Source organism: Amblyraja radiata, chromosome 24, assembly GCF_010909765.2.
Source record: "Amblyraja radiata isolate CabotCenter1 chromosome 24, sAmbRad1.1.pri, whole genome shotgun sequence".
NCBI lineage: Eukaryota > Metazoa > Chordata > Chondrichthyes > Rajiformes > Rajidae > Amblyraja > Amblyraja radiata.
In genome coordinates, this window is record NC_045979.1 from 37,296,410 (window position 1) to 37,321,708 (window position 25,299).

Consider the following 25,299-nt stretch of genomic DNA (forward strand, 5'->3'; position numbering starts at 1 on the left):
TTCCAAACACCCACCACCCTTAGTGTGAAAAAGTTATCCTTCAGATTCCTATTAAATCCCCCCCCCCCCCCCCCCCCCACCTTAAACCAAAGGCCTCTAGTTCTCAGTTCCCCTGCTTTGGGCAAGAGACTCCGTGCGCCTACCCGATCTATTCCTCTCATGATTTTGTACACCCTCATCCTCCTGCGCTCCAAGGAATAGAGTCCTAGCCTGCTCAACCTCTCCCACTCACCGAACCAAAAAGCTAAAAAGCTATATAAAAACGACAAAATCATCGTAGCTTTGTACAAAGAAACAATAAATATAACAAATTCGTAGTTTGAAAACAGTATTTGCTTACCCAGAAGAATCAAAGCTGGTAAATACGGATGAAACGAAGCATCAGCTGCTCAGCTACCAACAATGTTTATGGCGAGTGACCTATGACCTGGGCATGCGCAGTCGGAATACCGAACTTGCTTATTAAACTCCATCAACCATTTCTCAGCCCACCTGGCCAACCGATCAATGTTATGGGGGGGGGGGGGGGAAGAGGACAAAGGGACTGCCTCTGATAGGGTGTTCTCTCCACTCTTGGCCCGCTCTGCAATTTAAAACACTTATTTTCTCCATTTATAGTTTTGTTGAGGGATTCCTGATGGTAATGTCAAGAATTAAACAAGCTTTCATTCTTCTAAAAGTTCACATTTATTGTTAAGATTTCCTATAATCTGGAGGTAGGATAAATAACTTTTCCAAATGGGAACAACATGAGAGGTGGTGACTGCCCAAGAATTCAGTTATTGAATGTTAAGCAAGTAAATATTTCACACACCACAACTTAAAATTGTAGCAAACCAGCTAAAACCATCTTACAGCTGCAGCACAGTGATGGGGGAATGCGGGGGGGGGGGGGGGGATAAATTACCAACCTCATTGCTCCAATTACAGTAAACATTTGCCCTGCAGGTCGCAACGCTCAAAAAACCATCATCTTAATTCATTAAACATATCACTCAGTTCACCAGGCTTTTCTCGCTGTATACAAAATCAACTCCACTTTTTTGGATACTCATGAAAGTTAATTCATCTGATCATCGGCATATTAATGTATCAAATTGGATCCTGACTATTTCATCATACACCTGACACTGAATAATCGACGTGAAAAAAAAAGTTAGAGTATAATTACTCTCCAAACTCAATGTATTTCTTCTTGGTGGATTAATATTTTTGAGAATTAGAATTCATACTTACTGAATCGATTCAAGTTAAACAGAAATGCACGTCATTTCTCATACAAAGGTGACTGTTATTCTACTGAGATACAAGGGAAAGTATAACAGAAATAAACAAAATATAGAAATATTGTGAGAACAAAGAACACATTTACACTGTTAACAAAATATACCAGGCATATACCAAGATGGATTGAAGAAAGACACAAAATGCTGGAGTAACTCAGCGGGACAGGAGAAGGAATGGGTGACATTTCAGGTCAAGACCTGTCTTCAGACTAATCTGAAGCAGGGTTTAGACCCGAAACATCACCCATTCCTTCTCTCCTGAGATGTTGCCTATCCCGCTGAGTTTCGACAGCATTTTGTGTCAATCCTCAGTTTAAACCAGCATCTGCAGTTCCTTCCTACACGCACCGGATTATTCTATGAAGTCCTTCCAAGTTTTTAAAAATGTATAAACCATGAGATAACTTAAAATTATGATGGAAATCAAAACCAATACAATGTTATTTTGCAACCGGCACAGTCAATGAATGAGATCTGTATAGGAAGGCAAACTTTTCAATGAAAACCTATTATTGCCAGCACTCTCCCCAAAGTGACTATATTCTCTCCAAGTAGAGAGCCCGAACATTTTTCTCAGGATGGAAATGTCCAAGGCTAAAGGGCATAGCTATAAGGTGAGAGGAGGAAGTTTAATGGAGATGTACAGGGCAAGTTTTTTGTTTACACAGAGAATGGTGGCCCTGGAATGCATTGAAAGGGTGGTGGTGATGGTGGAAGCAGAAATGAAATTGGCATATTAGAAGCTTTTAGATACGCTCATGGAAGTGCAAGGAATATGTGAGGCAACAATTATGTGAGGTAAGGGAAACAAGTAGAGTAGCTATGGAAACTATGAGATTCAAAGAAGAGGAAGTACTGACACTTTTGAGAAATATAAAAGTGGATAAGTCTCCAGGTCCGGACAGGATATTCCCTAGGACATTGAGGGAAGTTAGTGTAGAAATAGCAGGGGCTATGACAGAAATATTTCAAATGTCATTAGAAATGGGAATAGTGCCGGAGGATTGGCGTACTGCGCATGTTGTTCCATTGTTTAAAAAGGGGTCTAAGAGTAAACCTAGCAATTATAGACCTGTTAGTTTGACGTCAGTGGTGGGCAAATTAATGGAAAGGATACTTAGAGATAATATATATAAGCATCTGGATAAACAGGGTCTGATTAGGAACAGTCAACATGGATTTGTGCCTGGAAGGTCATGTTTGACTAATCTTCTTGAATTTTTTGAAGAGGTTACTCGGGAAATTGATGAGGGTAAAGCAGTGGATGTTGTATATATGGACTTCAGTAAGGCCTTTGACAAGGTTCCTCATGGAAGGTTGGTTAAGAAGGTTCAATGGTTGGGTATTAATGGTGGAGTAGCAAGATGGATTCAACAGTGGCTGAATGGGAGATGCCAGAGAGTAATGGTGGATGGTTGTTTGTCAGGTTGGAGGCCAGTGACTAGTGGGGTGCCACAGGGATCTGTGTTGGGTCCACTGTTGTTTGTCATGTACATCAATGATCTGGATGATGGTGTGGTAAATTGGATTAGTAAGTATGCAGATGATACTAAGATAGGTGGGGTTGTGGATAATGAAGTAGATTTTCAAAGTCTACAGAGAGATTTATGCCAGTTGGAAGAGTGGTCTGAAAGATGGCAGATGGAGTTTAATGCTGATAAGTGTGAGGTGCTACATCTTGGCAGGACAATTCAAAATAGGACGTACATGGTAAATGGTAGGGAATTGAAGAATGCAGGTGAACAGAGGGATCTGGGAATAACTGTGCACAGTTCCCTGAAAGTGGAATCTCATGTAGATAGGGTGGTAAAGAAAGCTTTTGGTGTGCTGACCTTTATAAATCAGAGCATTGAATATAGAAGTTGGGATGTAATGTTAAAATTGTACAAGGCATTGGTGAGGCCAATTCTGGAGTATGGGGTACAATTTTGGTCGCCTAATTATAGGAAGGATGTCAACAAAATAGAGAGTACAGAGGAGATTTACTAGAATGTTGCCTGGGTTTCAGCAACTAAGTTACAGAGAAAGGTTGAACAAGTTAGGGCTTTATTCTTTGGAGCGCAGAAGGTTAAGGGGGGGGACTTGATAGAGGTCTTTAAAATGATGAGAGGGATAGACAGAGTTGACGTGGATAAGCTTTTCCCACTGAGAGTAGGGAAGATTCAAACAAGGGGACATGACTTGAGAATTAAGGGACAGACGTTTAGGGGTAACATGAGGGGGAACTTCTTTACTCAGAGAGTGGAGGCTGTGTGGAATGAGCTTCCAGGGAAGGTGGTGGAGGCAGGTTCGTTTTTATCATTTAAAAATAAATTGGATAGTTACATGGACGGGAAAGGAATGGAGGGTTATGGTCTGAGCGCAGGTATATGGGACTAGGGGAGAATACGTGTTCGGCACGGACTAGGAGGGTCGAGATGGCCTGTTTCCGTGCTGTAATTGTTATATGGTTATAATAGAGGGTTTTGTATCATGGACAGGCAGATGAGATTAGTTTAACTTGGCATCATGTTCAGCACAAACGATGTGAGCAGATGGGCCCGTTCCTGTACTCTATGTTCTAAGTGTGATTTATCTGGAGTTAAAATCTAACACTCGCAATATCTGAATTTTTGGAAGCATAATGCATTTTCCTGAAATTGTATTTAAAACAAACCCCATTAAACATAAATAATCTCAGAGAATATAGTTAGTCACTGACGAGTTGACACTTGCACTTGGTTCAGTCCGAAACACCTTCTGCATTGCAATGAACATTACACAGTAGACTGGCAAACATTTCAATAATATGATTTTACAGGACAGCATCTGTGTAACAAAGTTATGACTGCAATCCTTCAAAAGCCAATGCAAAGCAGATGGTCTTCAATTCTGCTCAGAGTATTCTGTGCAGTTTAGAGATGTGTTTATTGAAAAATGATGGGTTTAGCCCACTGGAATCAATATTGATAAAGAAGAAACAAATAAATGAACTACGAGTGATTCGCCTAAAGTAGTTGGGATTGGGTGGTTATGGTCCATAAGAATGATGACAAGAGAGCAGACACTGGAAAGTGGAACAAAACAGCAGAAGAACTCAGTGGGTCAAGCAGCACGAAGCAGAATCTCAACCCGAAATGTCCACTTACACCCGTTGCCTCCACAAATGCTGCTTGACCTGCTCATTTCTTTCAACATAAGATGGAGGTACTTTGTGAATTCATAATTTGGACATGAGCATAAAGGGATTAACAATGCAGTTTGTAGAGAGTAGTGATACGAATAGTATAAACGAGGAACTGCAAAAGACAAAGTGCTGGAGTAACTCAGCTGGTCTGGTAGCATCTCTGGAGAACTTGGATAGGTGATGTTTCAGGTTGGGACCCTTCTTCAGACCGAATGTAAGGGGCGAGGGGAAATAGTCCTAATTTGCCCAGGGGCCAAGTGCATTTTCAAGAGATATGGATAAGAATGGGGGGGGGGGGGGGAATTTACTTAAAAGTACCTGAAATTAATGCAGTATAACCGTTAAGATTTTTTTTTAAAGAAATGTAATTTTTGCGATTTGACTTAAATCTCACATTAGCAGCGAGGCTGTCCACCAGATACAAGGCAAGTGTGAAGTAGCAATTCTACTAGCAACACAATGGCACAGCTGGAAGAGCCACTGCCTCATAGGACCAGTGGCCCTGGTTCAATCCTGACCTGTGAATATGACGATTTCCTCTCCAGGTGCACCGGTCTCCTCACACTTGTCAAAGACATGTGGGTTCTATAAATTGCCCCATGTATAGGTGGCTAATGCAATTTGTGGTCGGTTGAGGGAAGTGTGGGGAAAATAAAATAGGTTTGAGGCTGGATGCATAATGGTCAGCACAAACTCAGTGGGCCGAAGGGCCTGCTACTGTGCTGCATCGCGACAAACCCCAGTTAAACCAATTGAATTTGGCTAGATGCTGCAGAAAATGAGGCTTTAGATTGACAGATTTAAAATCTCTAAAAGAGTAACTCAAGGATGATTAGGATCTTTAGGATTGTAAAGCTCTTTTTACAAGACCCAGACACTGATGCACCTAATCGAAAGATTAATTCTTAATTTCAGTAGTCTGCAGGTTGCAGTTGCAATCACAGCAAGGCATAGCCAGGCTTTGGAGAGTGGACAGAGGAAATACAAATACAAAGAGGCCCAAATAGCTTTCATCACAAAAATTCATATTAAAAAAGTATTTAACATTACAGTAGGATGAAACAGCAGATAGACAGAACAGTTTCTGACAGAATGCCACCAATACAAAATTAAATACAAGACATGCAGTGGTGAGAACAAACAACTTTCATTTCTTCATCATACTGCTAAGGAATCACTCAAGAACAGTAATGCAGGCAAAACTAAATCAAAATTTAAAACTTTAGAGATGGTGGAACAGGGCAGCGAATGTGATTATTTATTTACTAAGAGATAAATGCCAACATGAACCATTGAGCCAAATGACCATATTTTCTTGTAACTTCCATGTATTTACTACATTTCTACCACTATTTACTCCAGCTCAAAGCTTTCTCATCCGCTCCAGATGTCCCAGGTCTATCTCCCTATCGCTTCCCACTACTCCTGGGCAACTTTGAACATACTAAATATTTCACACTGAGGGATTTGCATTATTAATCGAAATCAATACCCGAACTTGAGTCCATTACCTCAACCTGACAGAGGAGGGAAAATAAGGATTTCCTGCCACAGTGAAGAGAAGAACATCCAGAAATTAGAGCTATTGCAGTGAAATTCAACAAGTACTTCAAAAGGATTTTTTTTTTACAATTTGAGGTAACAGAGAATGTAGACAATGGCAATAAAGAAGATACACTTTACCGCAAAATTCAAAAAATCTTCGATGAGCTACAGCATAATGAATCAGTGAACAAAGTCAGAGATTGAGAAATCGAGGACAGGCAGCGCGATGGATTGCTAGCTAACTTCAGGACAGAGAGAAAGAGTAATTGCATGATGTAGAAACAAGGAACTGCAGATGCTGGTTTACACAACAGAAGACAAAGTGCTGGAGCAACTCAGCCGGTCAGGCAGCATTGCAAAGGTTAGTTATTCAGTGGAAGGTGGAATACTTGGACCCTGCTGTTGACGATTTACATCGAGAATTTAGACTCTGGATTCAAAGACACTGTTTCTAAATCTGATTGATATCAAGTTGATTATATATCCAATGCTGAGAAAGACTGCAAGAGTGCACGAGTAAACTTGGAAAATAAGTTCCAACGATATAAACGTAAGTATCTATAGGCAGGTCACTTACTACCCCAAAGATACTAGTCTCTAAGTGGGGTATAGTTTTGGTATTCAATAAGAATAGCACCGCAGCTTAGCAACACCCTAAAGTAAAAAAGCAAACAAGTGAAAAGGGTTTTGTTTGACAGACGGAGGATTTAAGAGTAGTGAGGTTTTGCCGAACCTGCGTGAAACCTTGGTTAGACTACATTTAAAGTACTATGTACAGTTCTTGTCATATTATTAAAAAGGGTTTGAGGCACTGGAAGATTACAGAGAACATTTACAAGACTACCAGAAAGGTGAGGGAATATATATCAGCAAAGGAAGTGTAAACTGGACCGCATTTCTCACGAAAAAAGGTTGAGAGGTGACCAAATGAAAAGGTTTTTTGTTTAATTCTGAAATACTTTGGATAGAGAATATGATTTTGCCACTAAGAAGAACTAATGGTCAACGCTACAATAACACCAACAGGGAATTAAAAAAAGTCTTCTGTACCAAAAGAGTGGTGGGAATGCAGAACTCGCTACTGTCGGGAGAATCAGAAGTGTACAGTATAGATGCTGAGAGATTTAATAAGACAAGAAAAGATTTAAGTGAAACATAGACACAAGCATGGTCTGATCAGGCTGAATGGCCCGTTTTCTGTGCAGTTGTAAATAAACTGTTGGTAGAGACCTAGCACTCGACATTCCCAGCCTATATTTAAGGACCTGGACAGCAGGTGCCGACTTAGACGTAAAATAATTATGGAGCATGTTCATGAAAATCATCAACATTAAACAATTGATCTTATAACAGAGGCATTATTGGCTGCGTGCCTTTAAAGATGATTTGAAAATCTATTCAGCTGGAATTCTGTGTAGAAGATGCTAGACTGAGTCATCACTGTAGACATATTTACAAGATATTCAGTGTGTATATTCATTTACAAGATATTCAATGGTTTTACTATATATAACGTATTGTCCAAAATGACAAAATCAACACACATACCATCAAAACTGGTACTTTCTATCCTTTTCTTGTTTTCTGCCAAAATATTTTTCTGGACTGTAATCTTGTCCTTTTCCACTCTTTTCACAATAACCACTCCAAGAGTCTTTATTTCTAGAAGGGTATCTGGTAGAGTCACAAGCACTTTCTTGGCCAAAGCTGTCTCTGTGATCTCGGCTTCTGTCTGAGTGGTGATCTTCCTGAGGAGAATATTCACAACGAAGCCTTTGATGGGGTTTTTGCCTATCTTGATTATAATCCATTTTATTCTCTTGATAATGGTCATCACTGGAACACGGACTCCTGGAACGTTCTCTCACCGATCCACTTCTCTCCCCAGATCTGCGATTTTCTCTGTGCGTTGAATATTCATGCTCCCTTATGGAGACATAAGATGCAATCTCATTTGTACAAACCATTTACTATATTTATATGCCTGAACATTTTAGTTTAGTTTACTTTACAGATACAGCTTAGAAACAGGCCCTTCGGCCCACCCAGTCCGCGCCGACCAGCGATCCCCGCACATAAACACTATCCTACACACACTAGGGACAATTTTACACTAATACCACGTCAATTTACCTACATGCCTGCACGTCTTTGTAGCGTGGGTGGTAATCGAAGATCTCAGTGAAAACCTACGTGGTCACAGGGAGAATGTACAAACCCCGTATAGACAGCACCGGTAGTCGGGATCGAACCCGGGTCTCCGGTGTTGCAAGTACTGTAAGGCAGCAACTCTACCGCTGCGACAACGTGCCACCCTTTCTTTCTTTTCTTTCATACTTTTTCATGACTTTCATATACTTGGCAAATTACCAGGATGCACATCTTTAATCACTGATTTTTACCAAGCTATGGACAATAACATTCAGTTCAAATATAAAAAGAAAATTTAATAAACAATGTATATTCTACAAGAAATATAAATTACCGTAATCCTGAAGAAACCTTTTTAGTTTCTCCCTCCTGCCGCTGATTTGCAGGACAATTTAACGTTTCCTTGTCCTCATCGTTTGCAACTGATTTTGACTTTTTAACGAAAGAAACAAGCCGAAGGAGACTCCCAAAATCTTCCGATGAGTCATCTGAAATAGAGTGGCAAAAAAGTTCTCAGAAACTATTTATTGATTCATGTTTGAACAAAAAAAATTATGGATATGAAAACGTGAGGCAGAGGTTCGCCTGCACCTCCTCCAACCTCATCTATTGCTCTATTAAAGGCCATTTTTATACATTTTGGTTTCACCATGTAGAAATTACAGCTGTGTTTATACAGAGTTCCCCCATTTCTTGGCGATCGCTTCGTTCGCATTAACCTACCTGATCTCCCGGTGGCCCTTCAACTCCCCCTCCCATTCCAAATCCGAACTTTCTGTCCTGGGCCTCCTCCATGGCCAGAGTGAGCACCACCAGAAATTGGAGGAGCAACACCTCATATTTCGCTTGGGTAGTTTATACCCCAGCGGTATGAACATTGACTTCTCCAATTTCAGGTAGTCCTTGCTTTCTCCACTTCCCCTCTCTCCCACAGCCCACTGTCTCCGCCTCTTCCTTTCCTTTTTCCCACCCCCCCCCCCAAAAAAATCAGTCTGAAGAAGGGTCTCAACCCGAAATGTCGCCTATTCCTTCGCTCCGTAGATGCTGCTCACCCGCTGAGTTTCTCCAGCATTTTTGTCTACCTTCGATATGAAAACTTATGAAAGCATATAATGCTTTCATTACAAAACTTCAAGATGGACATATCTAACAAATGTATTGTATTGAACCATGGTTTTTGCTCATTACCAAAGAAGTCAGCGTTTTATTGGTTAACCAAACTAACCGTAAGGTGCTGTGATATCATGAATATGCTATACATGTTTTCTCTGTGCAAGTTTGTTCTTATTTAACTTGGGTCACATGCAAGTTCAGGAGAATCTTCCTTCCACTGCATTTAACTTAGCACATGCATTATTATAGTGTTGGTACTCCACAAATCATAGGTTTATTACTGCAATTCTCTCTGACCTACTACAGTGCCCTCCATAATGTTTGGGACAGAGACCTATAATTTGTTTATTTGCCTCTGTACTCCACAATTTCAGATTTGTAATAGAAAAAAAATCACATGTGGTTAAAGTGCACATTGTCAGATTTTATTAAAGGCCATTTTTATACATTTTGGTTTCACCATGTAGAAATTACAGCTGAGTTTATACATAGTCCCCCCATTTCAGGGCACCATAATGTTTGGGACACATGGCTTCACAGGCATTTGTAATTGCTCAGGTGTGTTTAATTGCCTCCTTAATGCACGTATAAGAGAGCTCTCAGCACCTAGTCTTTCCTCCAGTCTTTCCATCATCTTTACAATCTTTTATTGCTGTTTACCAACATGAGGACCAAAGTTGTGCCAATGAAAGTCAAATAAGCCATTATGAGACTGAGAAACAAGAATAAACTGTTAGAGACATCAGCCAGACCTCAGGCTTACCAAAATCAACTGTTTGGAACATAATTAAGAAGAAAGAGAGCATTGGTGAGCTTACTAATCGCAAAGGGACTGGCAAGCCAAGGAGACCTCCACAGCTGATAAGTCAGGTGTGGGTTTGTCAATGACCACTGTCCACAGAAGACTTCATGAACAAAAATACAAAAGCTACATTGCAAGATGCAAACCACTGGTTAGCCACAAAAATAGGATGGCCAGGTTACAGTTTGCCAAGAAGTACTTAAAAGAGCAACCACAGTTCTGGAAAAAGGTCTTATGGACAGATGAGATGAAGCTTAACATATCAGAGTGATGGCAAGAACAACGTGTGGAGGAGAGAAGGAACAGCCCAAGATCCAAAGCATACCGCCTCATCTGTGAAACACGGTGGTAGGGATGTTATGGCCTAGGCATGTATGGCTGCTGAAGATACTGGCTCATTTATCTTCATTGATGATATAACTGCTGATGGTAGTAGCATGATAAATTCTGAAGTGTATAGACACACCCTATCTGCTCAAGTTCAAACAAATGCCTCAAAACTCATTGGCCGGCAGCTCATTCCTCAGCAAGACAATGATCCCAAGACATACTGCTAAAGCAACAAAGGAGTTTTTCAAAGCTAAAAAATGGTCAATTCTTGAGTGGCCAAGTCAATCACCCAATCTGAACCCAATTGAGCATGCCTTTTATATGCTGAAGAGAAAACTGAAGGGGACTAGCCCCCAAAACAAGCATCAGCTAAAGGTGCCTGCAATACAGGCCTGGCAGAGCATCGCCAGAGAAGACACCCAGCAACTGGTGATGTCCATGAATCGCAGACTTCAAGCAGTCATTGCATTCAATGAATATGCAACAAATTACTAAACATGACTACTTTCATTTACATGGCATTGCTGTGTCCCAACCATTTTGGTGCCCTGAAATGGGGGAACTATGTATAAACACTGCTGTAATTTCTACACGGTGAAACCAAAATGTATAAAAATAAAAATCTGACAATGTGCACTTTAACCACATGTGATTTTTTTTCTATTACAAATCTCAAATTGTGGAGTACAGAGGCAAATAAACAAATGACGGGTCTTTGTCCCAAACATTATGGAGGGCACTGTATATACCTAGCATTATCCTTGTTTTCAGATCTGCAGCATCTGTAGTTTTTTGTTTTAGGTTAGTATTTAGTTGATTGAGAACTTACCTTTGCTCTCGTTATTACTGGTTAAAATAAGCTCTTTTGTCTCGAGTTCTTTCGTGATCGGCCTGCTTTGCAGTGTTACCTGAAGATCTGCTTCCCTGTGAAATAAACGGCCTTAAATTAGCAAGATTTGAGAGTTCAATTTGCAGCAGGGTAAGTGGTGCAGGATCCGCAATGCTGGACTGAGGGTGCAAGGTGTATTTTGAAAATCTGCCTCCCTATGATATCTCAAGATATCAATAGAAATACTTACAAGTTATGAAAAAGAACTTGATCTGGATAATTAACAAGGTCGTAAAAATGTACAGGTCACAGGATAAATGTTGATGTGCACTGAATCACCAGGTTACAGGGCATGCAGAATTTATTGAGATCTCCATGGCCAGACAAGATTGTAGTCTAGTTGTAAAATCGTGCCACCTCACATTTACGGTGGAACAGCAAAATGGTAATTTCTCCCATGTTTTCCGTCAAAACATGCACGCATAATTGGCAACAGGTAACAGAAATAAATCCACGAGTGGGTTCAAACTGGAACCATCATCAGGTTTTCATTCAAATTTAGATTTTCATCCATTTTCTCAAGCTCTTTTAACACTTCATCATTAAAATCTTCCATAACTTGTGCAATGATTGAACTTTGGTTTAGCGAGTTTCCCACAGGTGCTCTATCCGGTTTCCTCCTATATCCCAGGACGTACAAGTTTGTATGTTGATTGGCATTTGTAAATTGCCTCATGTGTAAGGAGTGAATGTGAAAGTGGGATAACATAGAACCAGTGTAAATGGGTGATCGATGGAAGTCGTGGACTCAATGGGCTGAAGGGCATTTCCATGCTGTATCCTTCAATCAAATCTGCAAAATACTGAATCAACTATTGAAAACATGCTCCAGGTACACTTTGTGATTTACAAAATATATTCATCTTGACAAAAGGAAAATTATAGATGAACAATTAAATGCTGCCTCAGTTGTGAAGCCCACATCCTCGAATAAACAAGAGAAATATGCAAGAATAAAAGTCATTTTTACAATGTCACAACCTGTAAAGCCAATGTTTATGCAAAAATAACCATGTTACCTGAACAGGGAGTGGCTTTGTAATTGCTTAACAATCTTTAAAAGTACCACAGTTCTCTATTAAATGAAATTAATTCAATTAAACCAATTGTGCAAAAATATTTTGAACTTAAATAGATAAATTTGCAAATTCTCACCTTCCTGGTATTCTGTAATCTTCATAGCATGGATTAAACATAGGTGGGGGTTTCTGGTGCTCCGTAGCAGAGAGGCTGGTGATGAATGGTGGATAGAAGGTTGCAGGAACTCCACAAACCGTTTGCAATGTCTGAATGCGTCTGTATTCACCAATACCTAGAGCTGGGTTCCCAGGAGTAGAAACGCCCAGCGAAATGAAATCTTGCATCACAAAGTTTGGAGAAATAGTAGAACCAGGTTGGAGTCTGTGGTCAATGGGTGAACCCATCGGCTGCACGAAAGGTGAAAGGATTTGGTCTTCAACCGTAGGATCGTCTGTCATTGAAAAGAAATGTTAAAGTGACACCATATAATTATGCTAGATCTGCGGTGAAATCCATTCTTTCTCAAAGAAAATGTTTTGCAGGATCTATATAAAAAGTGAACTAAATATAACCTCAAATAGTGAATCATTTTGCACCCAGACTTTGGATAAAGAAATTTGCGAGATCTTTCTAGTGTATGGAAATGTTCCAGGTTTCAGATGAATATGGATATCGTACCTAAATCCCCAAATCATCAAATAAACATCTCAGTTGATCAAAACAGCCAACATCCACCAATTAATCCAGCACAATGACAAACATACCCAATGCCGTCACTTCTTTAGTTTACAAATAAATTAATTCATTTTTCCTCAGGTACAAGCTGGGCCCATTAGTGGAACCATTAAAAACACTTCATTGAAATTAAAGCCACCAAAACCTAAGCCTTTGTTAAACAAATGGTTAAAATTTAAAATATAATATTATTCCATTTATGGTTATAGACGAAATAGCCAGGAATATGGCTAATGACGTAAAGGTGGTAGGGAAAAGGATTGTTTGCACTTTATAGCATGTGTATTAACAGCATGCCAATAAAACCCATAGTAAATGCTGATAATCAAAATAATGACCTGCAGGTAATGTGATGGAGGAAACCCACAACTTGTTGAACCCAAACCCAACAATATCTTCGAGAGAAGAGCAAAATGTAATCAAAACAGATTAAAATGTTAAGCTTGGTCATGCAAGGTAGCACACATCAGTTGCAGGTAGGGTTAAACACACCTTGAACCATCTCTTTTGAAGAATCAAATGCAGATTCGTTGTCATTTCCGTCATAACCTTCAAAAATGTCATTCTCTGCTGAATGCAACTTGGATTTTTCCATTGCTGCAAGACAAAGAATATTGTGCTGATTTAACATTTGCAGTGGACAGATGCAATGCAATAATTTACTAATTTCCAAGTATTAAAACTTGCAATCCAAAATGAACTCCACTTTCTCGTTGTAAAAACAAAGAACTGCAAATGCCGATTAATACATAAAAGGACACAATGCTGGACTAATGTTTTGATATGTGTCTGCTTACGATATAGGTAAAACTTGCACATATTAGACGGTGAAAGATGGCTCATGTCACACTCGTATTGGAATCAAAGTCAGGAACGATTTATTTCCAAGTCAAAGGTCACTGACCTGATTTACATAATTATATGTGTGAGTGCGAGTACAGCTCATATGCATAAATTACATGGATATTGACACAGCTAACTCAACAGGTCAGTCTGAAGAAGGATCTCGACCTGAAGCATCACCTATCCATGTTCTTCAGAGATGCTGACTGACCTGCTGAGATTCTCCAGCACTCCATGTCCTTCTGTCCATTTTCTCATTCTCTCTTTAGGTTAGTTTTCACTTAAAATACTCTGTCTAAATTATGCTGAGAAAAAATTCAATGTTTACTCCAAAAATAACCCATCAATTAAGCATTTCAATCAGATCTCAATTTCATCTTTGGGCAATGATAGACACAAAATGCTGGAGTAGTAACTCAGCGGGACAGGCAGCATCTCTGGAGAGAAGGAATGGGTGGCGTTTCAGGTCGAGAACTTTCTTCATCTTGGGGCATATCTATAATATTTTGCAAAATGTGTTTTTTTCTTCAAAACTACTCATTCTACTTAAACAAATGGTACAAATGAAATTGAAGGCAAGAGGCAGTTCCAGATATTCAATGGGCCCAACCTCACAGGGCTTTGATTAGACATGGAGATAGTTATTGGGTGGGTTAGAGAGTCGAGATTTGCCAGCTCTGAAAGCCGTTCTGTGCCTCCAGCGACCAGCTGAGCTCAGATAGCCTCTACGCTGCTCACAAGGTAGGAGTTTGCACACAACTCTGCCAGGTTCCTCGCTGAAACAAACAAGGTGGTACAGAAGCACTTGGCCAGCAATTTAGTGCCAATACTCTCACCACTAACATTTACTCATTTTTCCTGGGTAATGCGTCCTCATGCCTCACTGATTCATTATTTTTCCAACCTAGCACCCCTTACCTTTGACCTCATTATCCAGTCATATTTACAGCACAGATGCGTTGTGGTAATTGTTTATCAACTGGTCTCCTACTCCCCTAGGCGATGCTTGTTTTCAAGACCAAAACCAAACAGATTCGATAAAAGCACGTTCCCATTCTGGTTATGTTTACTACCTTTATACAAATCCACCTTAATGTAACTTGACTGCTCCAATTTATTACCCTGAACTTGCTCCAATCCGTCATTAATTGTTTAAATAGTCTGTTAAGGAGAGAATATTGACTTTTCACTTTTACTCCTTAACAGGACTCTATTTAAATCTAATCCTTACCCTCGGTGTTATTACTGAATAATGTCACTCCTTGCTCTTGTTCTTTCACTCAATCACACAATATTCCCAGTTGTTAAGCTTCGCAGGAATAAAATTCACCATCCTATTTGAATTTAGGTCAGGTCATAGGGCAGCTCAGTGGGGTAGCTGCTGGAGCTGCTGCCTCACAGTGCCAGAGAGACTAAGTTTGATCCTGACCTCAGGTGCTGCCTGTCTGGAGTCTCCCTGTAAATGCGGGGTTTCCTCCGGATACTCCCGTTTCCTCCCACATTCCAAAGACTGGCGCATTTGTTGATTAATCCGCCTCTGTAAATTACCCCTAATAAGCAGGGTGTGAATGAGAATAGAATGGCATAGAACTAGTGTGAACGGGTGATTGATGGTCAGCGTGGACTCTGTGGGCCGAAGGGCCTGTTTCCATGCTGTATCTCTAAACGCATCCCTTTATAATTACTACCACTTTCAGATAGACCACCAGGGGGCGGCGCACAATGGCAGCCTCGCCAACCGTCTGTCTGTCTTTTCGTCTTTTTTATGTGTTTTAAAAGTTTGTGTTAATGTTCTCTGGTTTGTTTTATGTGGGGGGTGGGGGAGGGGGTCGGGGGGAAACTTTTTTCAATCTCTTACCTTGCCGGAGTTGCGATTGTTTTCCGGATCGTATCTCCGGTCGTTCTGCAGCCTAACATCATGGAAACATAGAAAAATAGAAAATAGGTGCAGGAGGAGGCCATTCAGCCCTTCGAGCCAGCACCGCCATTCATTGTTATCATGGCTGATCGTGGGCCATGATCAGCCATGGAGCTGGAGGCCTTGTTCGGGACTGACATTGAGCCCCACAGCGGCAATGTGGACCTACCATCGGAGTCGATCCCTTGCCTGGGATCGATGCTCCAACCACGGCCTGCGGATGTCACCATCGAGGAGCTCACAGTCTTGGGTAGATACTGAGTCTGGAAGCTCCAAAGTCGCAGAAGGTTCGACCAACCCCGACCCGGGGTCGATTGCCCGGCGCGGGGAGCTGACATTCACCCAATGCAGGAGCTGATCGCCCCAACGCGGAGGCCCGCTGCCGGCTGCGGGAGCCAAGATCGTCCTGTCAACAGAAGGCTCGAGGCTTTCGACCGCAACCGCAGGAGAACAAAGAAGGGAAGGGATTTAACTTTTTTTCACCTTCCACCACAGTGAGGAATGTGGAGGAGTCACTGTGGTGGATGTTCATGTTAAAATGTTTTTTGTGTGTTTTGTTGCTTTTTCATGGTATGGCAAGTCAAATTCCTCGTATGTTGCAAAATATACTTGACTAATAAAAGTATGATTATTATGATCATGATTATTATGTTTTGCAAGTTAAACACATACAGATATAGTGCTCACGTTAATGGACAGATATCCTGAGAGCTGGATCAGAGAGTGAGAATTCTACCACAGCATTTCACAAGCTATAGGAGTATTAGGCCATTCAGCCCATCGAGTCTACTCCGCCATTTACCCATGGCTGATCTCAGCCACCTAATCCCATTTACCTGCCTTCTCCCCATAACCCTTGACACATGTTCTAATCAAGAACTTGTTTAGCCCTCTGAATAAAGAAGTTCCTCCTCACCTTTTTTAAAAGAGCGCCATTTAATTCTGTCACCTCTGATCATAGACTCTCCCACCAGTGGAAACATCCTTTCCACATCCACTCTATCTATGCCTTTCATTATTCTAACCTGGAATTTGGGGAGCTAAAAGGAATACATTTGGAATAAAAACTAATAGTCATAGTTTCATGTAGTCCATCATATCACAATGGTTCTTGTTCCGACCTGTGATAAAGTATTACATAGAAAGGCACCTCAGTGCTTTGTCCATTAGGTTCTGATGGAGCAGTATCTGATATAGGCAAACATAGCAAGCATTCTACAACTATATTCCAAACAAATATCCCAAACCTCTGCAAAAGTTTAGTTTAGTTTAGAGATACAGTGTGGAAATAGGCTTTTTGGCCCACTAGTTCTATCCTACACACTAGGGACAATATACAGATGCCAATTAATCTGCACATCTTCGGAATGTGGGAGCAAACTGGAGCACCTGGAGAAAGTTCACAGTCACAAGGAGAACTTCTGGTACTGTAAGGCAGGAACACTACTGCTGCGCCACTGTGAAGACTAAAGAAGTTTGGTACATCTCAACCGACTCTTATCAACTTCTACAATTGCACCGTAGAGAGAATCCTATGAGAATGCATCTTGATTTGGCAACAGCTCTGACCAAGAATGAAATAAATTTCAGAATTGTGGCTGTAACCCAGTCCAACACACAAACCAGTCTGCCTCCCCACCTGCACATTACATTGCATTGGAAATGACCATTTACAGCCCAGTCATTTCCACTTCTCATTCTCCCGTGTGTCAGAAGATACAAAAGCTTGAAAGCACATACCACCAAATTCAGGAAAAGCTTCTTCCCCGTTGTTATTAGAGTACAAAAGCATTCTCACATAAACCAAGGGTGTAGTGCCGATATTCCAACCTATCTCACGTTGGCCCTAGCATCTTTTAAAAGATCTGTACTTTTGTCGTAGCCCTAACACTATGACGGTGTAACATTAAATTCTGAGCTGTGGTATTTTTTGCTTTGTACTACCTGTGTACTTGCGTGGGACTTGGTAGTACTTAATTTTTTTAACTACTCTTGTGCGTTCCCTCAACCTCTGATGCACTAGAGGAAACATTCAAGTCTCCCTACAGCCAACATTCGGTGGTGCAGGCAATATCCTGGCAAACCTCATCCGCAACCACTCCAAATCCTCCACTTCCCCTCTGCCATGCGAAGACCAGAACCTCACACAACACTCCAAGTTTGCTAAGAACGGAGTTCTGTAGCCATTAAGACATTCTGGTAAAGCTGCCTCCCCAGTTAACATAAAAGATCTATAAAATATGGAATGGAATCCTCTTTAATCCAGTCTTCCTCAAACAACCAAAAGTAATTTCTCAACTCACCATTTATGAACTGTGTTTCAAAATACTGCCGATTTGATATGTTAAGGTACCGAACATCAGGAACCCTCCCGTGAACCTTTTTCTTTGGAAGCATTTCCAACAATCTGTTGACATCCCAATCCGAGGTCAAATCCACTCTGGCAAATCTAAAAAGAAAATTATTACTTTTAATTGAGAAACAAAGAAATGCAGATGCAAGCTAATACACAAAAGGACACAAAGTGCTGGAGTAACTCAGCAGGTCAGACTGCATCTCTGGAGAACCTGTACAGGTGACGTTTCAGGTCGAGACCCTTCTTATTTTTTTTAAATTCCAAAGTGACCCTATTACAAATCTTTTAGATGCAGACCAATGTTTTATTTAATTTGGGTACAAGGTTAATGCTAGGCACTTTTGTACAAGTTCTCACTTACCCTTTCGATTGACCACCTTTTGGAACTTCATAAAATCTGATTTTATCAACATTACATATTCCAGCCGAGCGAATGCAGCTTGCCAGGTCCTCCTCGGTTGTCCACTGTAAGAAATCATCATACAAATTTAACAAGTTTAAGAATAAGGAGTAAGCCATTCAGAATGGAGACGAAGAAACATTTTTTCTCACAGAGAGTGGTGAGTCTGTGGAATTCTCTGCCTCAGAGGGCGTTGGAGGCAGGTTCTCTGGATGCTAGATAGGGCTCTTAAAAATAGCAGAGTCAGGGGATATGGGGATAAGGCAGGAACGGGGTACTGATTGGGGATGATCAGCACTGCAGAGGGTGGTGAAAATTGCCCAACGCATCACCGGTTCCTCACTCCCCTCCATTTAGTCTGTCCAAAGCAAGCGTTGTCTGCGGAGGGCGCTCAGCATCGTCAAGGACTGCTCTCACCCCAACCACAGCTTGTTTACCCTCCTACCATCCGGGAGGCGCTACAGGTCTCTCCGTTGCCGGACCAGCAGGTCCAGGAACAGCTTCTTCCCTGCGGCTGTTACATTACTCAACACTGTACCTCGGTGATTGCCAATCACCACCCCCCCCCCGGACACTCCTTCCACCAAGAAAAAAAGAATTGCACCACTATGACTGAATGCACGTAAATATATTTATTTATTGCTCATATTCTTTGTCGCTCTTCTAGGGAGATGCTAACTGCTTTTTGTTGTCTCTGTACTGTACACTGCACAATGACAATAAAGTTTGAATCTGAATCTGATCACATTGAATGGCGGTGCTGGCTCGAAGGGTCGAATGGCCTACTCCTGCACCTATTGTCTAAACACAATCAGAAAATAACACAGCCTTTTCGTCGTTAAACTAACAAGCTCTTCATTCTCCCTGCACATGCACAGCTTTCTGAAATTATTAGCTGCTCATCTTGCCTGTCAAAGTTACTATTTTTAATTACTATTGCAAGCAGTTCAAATCTGCTACCACAAAAAAAAACTAACAAAAATCAAAAATAAGCACAAAGAAATGTCAAAACACTCATAATCTGTCAATCATCATTATTACAAGAGACTTCTCAGAACTGATCTTTATAAATTTATATTATGGGCGCTAATTTTATAAGCACCCTTTATGCTCAAAGAATTTCACTGTGGCTTGTCACGTGACAATAAAGTCCTCAATTCAATTATTAGGCCCAACCCTACTGGCACAGCTGTTAGAAGTAAAACAAGGAAGTGTGGCAGCCTGGATGGTGAAAGCGAGGAGCTCTAGATGCAACAGAAATGTCGGGGATACTGCACCCCCACACTCCCCAGCAAACTTTCAATCGAGGATAAGGTTGCTGTTGCAAAGAGAAATGCTGTGTCCTTTGTTTCACATAAGTGTGGCTCACCCGACTCAACCGACCATGCTATACAACCCGAGGGTTTCTCCAAAGATACAAAAAGCTGGAGTAACTCAGTGCGACAGATAGCATATCTGGAGAGAAGGAATGGGTGACGTTTCAGGTAGAGACATTTTTCTCCATTGTCCACAATCTGTACAGAATCCTCAGGCAAAAGGGAAGGTGGCAAGTTTTAATATTTGGTCAATGCTTCGTGGCTCACTGATGTGATGGTCATAGGTAATTCTGCTTCCCTATACCTTTATACGAAACGTTGCCCCTTTTATCCATGTTGCACAACATCCCAAGCCAACGCCAAGGTGGCACTGGACAAATTATACTTGGTTGTCAATTCTCTTAAGCAAACCCGATGCCCTGTTCATCATGGTCGTCAACTTCAATCTAGCTAACCTCAGGAAGCCCATTGCTTTATTCCAGAGATGCTGCCTGTCCGGCTGAGTTACTCCAACATTTTATGTCCAACTTCAGGAAGGTGCTCTCCAACCACCATCAACGCATCTCCTGTCCCACACAGGGTGTTAGCATTCTGAACCACCACCACACCACCAACTACGCCCCTCTCTTCATCCCTGGCCCTCACTTCTGACCATCTGTCGGCTCTGCTCCTACCAACTTACAGCAAGAGAATGAAGTGCAAGATGCGAACAAAGAGAGCAATGCATCATCGGTCGAAGAGGATGAATGGTTACTACTAAAACTGCCTCGAGCTGGTGAGCTGGAACACATTCAAAACCACTTCATCCAGCCTGAATGAGTATTGACACAAAGTGCTAGAGTACCTCCACAGGTCAGGTAGCAATCCCGGAGAACATGGAGCCCGAGTATGTCTCGATTGTCACCAGTTTCATCAAGAAATGTGCTGGACTGCGTTCAATTCGCAGTTCAACTCCAAATCATGGTGAATTCACACAGATGTTAGCAGGCTGAAACATTTGCACAAACCATTACTGAAATATCGCTAAAAATGTTGTCCGCTACAAAACACCTCATTAGCACACTTCCCATGGCATCAAAGAAAAATTAGGATTTTTTAAAAACAAAATCACTGTTGTAACTGCTGAGCTTTCCATTGACTAACTAGTGAGACGATTATCAGCAAAATGCTTGAAATAGTTTCTCTGTCTCAACTGGTCCCATCCACAGGATCTGCCTCAAGCATATGCAAGCTTACTCCCACTGAAATGTTGACCATTGAACCATTCCTGGGCAAAGCTAGCCAGTGCTGCAAATGATTCAGGTGCTGTCTTACCACCTAGCACAAATCCCATTGCGATCATCCCTACCCCATCCTACTAAACATATCTTCCCTCTCTCCGACCCCAAGAAAGAGCCTTAAAAACAATTTAGTCCTTTCAAACAAATATCAAATTGACAACTTTCTTCATAGAGCAGCTTATTTTACTCCCAATTAAAGTGGCTACTTGTTGTGTAAATCACACATACTCACAGATCTGGTATAACAATATTTATTGGGCAACGCATACAACATGCTACAGCATATTACTCCTACCATGTAGCACTACTGACTGGCAGCATATGTCGGTTTGCGACAATATGAATGGTGTGGTAGTAGGCGGAGCATATAATAATAAAGCACTACATTCCTCTGCAGTCCACTGTTGCCCCAACTCACCAGAAACACATTTCTGATTTGCCCGACTTGCTGAGTTACTCCAGCATGTAGTGACTTTTTTGGAAACCAGCATCAGCAGTTCTTTGTGAAAATATTAATGAGCCCTGAACGCTTAAGTCTTAACTGTTTAGGTCTCCCAAATGCTGTACTGGATACAGACCACAACAACAAGGCAGGTACCCATGCTAAAGTTTTCACAGCTATTCTTGAATGTAAATTAAGTTTTCAAAGTAGCTATTTCTTTAGTTTCCATCTACCCACAGCACTAAGCATCGAGTCAGAATTGTTTCCACTGAGTTTCCTCATGCTAAGCATAGCTGGCCAGGGAGCAAGCAGAAATATACCAATGCCACACTATCAGTTCACCAAGCAAGTTGCGTTTAATGATACGTCATCATATTACGTCACCACACAGACATCAGTATCATAGTGAATATGCTCACCCATGTCAGATTACCAATCAGCAAAGTCTTCTTCTCAGGAAGTACAACTTTACTCTGGCCTGTACGTTTGGGTGGAGTTGCCTTCCATCGATGAGCAGTAGTTAGAGTAATATTATTTGATGAGCACTGTGGCCGGATATTACAAATGTTAGGTTTGATCCCATTATTTAAAGGCACTCCTATTATATCATTGATTAAATCATCATACAAATCCATCTGGCTCTGATTTTCATTTTGTGGCTGTGGAAAAAAAAATACAATGGTGAACACTTCACATTTAATGTCACAAGTTGCAGCAAAGAACTCCATAATACATATGCCCGTGATTAGAATGTTGTATCATAAAAGGACCCTGATTGTTTCACTGTCATCACTGTTTTTATACAACATTTTGCTCCATTGCACTGCTTCATATCATCTAATGATGGAACGATGAGGAAAATACCTTTACGGCATGCATTTTGTTTTAGTAGTTCAGTTATGCGGTGAATATTATATAGACCTACATCAATACACTCAAATATCACTGTGAGGTGCCCTAGTACATGCCTGAAAAAAAATCTATACCATCTCATAAGTATCAGTGTAAGGGGTAATGACTTTCTTGTGCCCCTCGATTAACAATCATCCTGCAATCAATTTTTTTTAACATTCCAACTCAAAGTGTAGGAAGGAATGGGGAGAAAGCAGCAATGGTGTACTGATTTTGTATGATTAGCCAAGGTCATATTGAATGGCAGGACTGGCTCGGGGCCGAATGGCCGACTCCTGCACCTATGTTCTATGTTTCTATGTAACTGAAGATAGACACAAATCGAAGATAGACACAAAATTCCAGGTGGACAAAAATGCTGGAGAAACTCAGCGGGTGAGGCAGCATCTATGGAGCGAAGGAAATACATAGAAACATAGAAACATAGAAAGTAGGTGCGAGAGTAGACCACCAGGTCCGTCGAGCCCGCACCGCCATTCGCTCATGGCTGAACACTAAACAGACACACTTACCCACAAACAGTAGACACAAGACACAGAACACAAGACACTACCCTCCCCTTTATACCGCTATTCTCCACCATTTATTTAGACTAAGCGACTAAATAGGCGACGTTTCAGGTCGAGACCCCTCTTCAGACTGATGTGAGGGTTGGGGGGGGGGGGGGTGTGGCAGGAAGAAGAAAGGAAAAGGCGGAGACAGTGGACTGAGGGAGAGCTGAGAAGGGGAGGAGAAAGCAGGGACCACCTGAAATTGGAGAAGTCAATGTTCATACCGCTGGGGTGTAAACTGCCCAAGCGAAGTATAGAAACATAGAAAATAGGTGCAGGAGCAGGCCATTCGGCCCTTCGAGCCTGCACCGCCATTCAATATGATCATGGCTGATCATCCAACTCAGTATCCTGTACCTGCCTTCTCTCCATACCCCCTGATCCCTTTAGCCACAAGGGCCACATCTAACTCCCTCTTAAATATAGTATGAGAAATATGCTCCTCCAATTTACTGGGGGCCTCACTCTGGCCATGGAGGAGGACCAGGACAGAAAGGTCGAATTCGGAATGGGAGGGGGAGTTGAAGTGCTGAGCCACCAGGAGATCAGATTGGTTATTGCGAACCGAGCGGAGGTGTTGGGCGAAGTGATCAGTAGGCAATCACAATGAAGAATTCATAAAGCTTACAAATTGGGGGAGGAGCACTATTTTTAAAACTTGAAGCTTTTACAGAATGCCAATTTCAAAGCTGAAGCAAACACACAACTGCAGAAAATACAAAGTGCCAGAGTATCTCAGCATGGAGGGAGTATGAAAGGCAATATTTTGGATCAGGACCTTTCTTCAGACTGATTGTAGGAGGGGGAAGAAAGCTGGAAAGATACAGGTGAGGGGGGTTTATTAGCAGATGGGTAGAATAAATGACAACGGCTAGAGGGTACTTATGATTAAGTTAGCATCCACTTGAAATAGCCCCATTCTATACGTCCTTCCCACGTGTTAAAAAGTCAACTATCTTCTGACATATTTAGTTGTGGACAATGAAGTTGAGACTGTTTGGGTAATAGGATGAGAGTTTTCCAGTAGTAATCACATGCTACTACATTAAAAGCTCACCTACACAATAACCAGCTGGTATTTATTTTGATTTTTTAAACGATTGCCTTGAAATAGAGCAGTTCTGAATCATTAACTGTTTTGCATTACACCTGCCCAGCGCAGTGTTTCCAGCATTTGTTTTAATTTGAGTAGCATTACACTCCAGGGTTCCAATTGATCACATCTCCCCCTTACATTAATTTCTGGATCGGGATGTGATACGATGAAACGCTCTACGTAGAGCATCACTCAGCACTATGATCGTTTAATAATTGCAGAATTACTTCCTATTCAGTTATTAAAGAAAGAAGTCAGTATAAGCAGTGATAAAAATCAGAAACACTAAGAACAACATTTAAAGCCCATTAAAAAGTTATCAAGCAAAAGAGAACTGCTGGAGGAACTCAGCAGGTTGAACATACGGGGCAGGGGAAGAGGGAGACACAATCGACATTGCGAGTCGCGATGTTCTAGCACCTTCAGTCTCTTGATCAAAACACAAAGTGATGGAGGAACTCAGCGGGTCAGGCAGCATCTGTGGAGGGAATAGACAGACTACACTTCGTTTTTTTATCTTCTAAAATAAAAACATTCTGAAGAAGGGTCCCGACCCAAGACAAGGTCTGCCCGTTCCATCCACAAATGCTGCCTGACCCGCTGAGTTCCTCCAACACTTTCTTTTGATCAAGACTCCAGCATCCGCATTTTTTTTTGTATCTTTAAAAGCACCGAATGGTTAATTATTTGTTTACAGCCCAACCTTTAGATTGTGCAGGATGTTTGGCCACAGAATGTTATGTGTAAAAAGGGAAATCTTGAGGGGGGGGGGGAGCGGCGGCAGCTCAGACCAAAGAAACTAGAAAGCCTGTTTTCTAAGATCTTTGGGTCGGACAGCTCCTCACCGAGTAGCTGTGTCCCGGGTTCCCACCCTCGGGCCCGGCCCAGCCCAGCCCAGCCCAGCCCGGCCGGGCCCCACAGCAACGGCGCCCCCAGTTACAACCCAGCGCCGGATTTCTCCACCACGCATCTCAGGCATCTCCCCGGGTGGCCCGCCGGCACCGAGGTACCTGCTCAGAGCTGGCGGCCTCCGCGCTCTCCGCATCCAGCAAGTCGCGTAGCGCCTGGCCGGCCATGTTCGTGCGCACCGCCATTTTACCACAGCCCATGGTGCCGCGCGGGCGCCGCGCTCCGCCCCCGGCTGCGCC

General features: G+C 41.8%; 1 protein-coding gene across 3 annotated transcripts; it reads right to left on the reverse strand.

Annotated features, from left to right (window-relative positions):
- Positions 1-85: 85 nt before the first annotated feature.
- On the reverse strand, positions 86-25,299 carry LOC116987052 (cleavage and polyadenylation specificity factor subunit 6-like). 3 transcript variants are annotated; one of them, XM_033042950.1, is made up of 10 exons: positions 25,162-25,283; positions 22,012-22,251; positions 18,516-18,619; positions 18,102-18,247; positions 13,530-13,634; positions 12,438-12,753; positions 11,223-11,317; positions 8,483-8,636; positions 7,546-7,923; positions 86-1,296 (listed from the first exon to the last, which is right to left on the reverse strand). In XM_033042950.1, the coding sequence occupies exons 1-9, from the start codon at positions 25,258-25,260 to the stop codon at positions 7,548-7,550; spliced, it is 1,635 nt and encodes a 544-aa protein (XP_032898841.1). In that variant the 5' UTR covers positions 25,261-25,283; the 3' UTR covers positions 86-1,296; positions 7,546-7,547. The 3 variants fall into 3 exon arrangements, with proteins under 3 accessions (XP_032898841.1, XP_032898840.1, XP_032898839.1); XM_033042949.1 differs by having other exon boundaries at positions 86-1,299; XM_033042948.1 differs by lacking the exon at positions 86-1,296 and having other exon boundaries at positions 5,457-7,923; positions 25,162-25,299.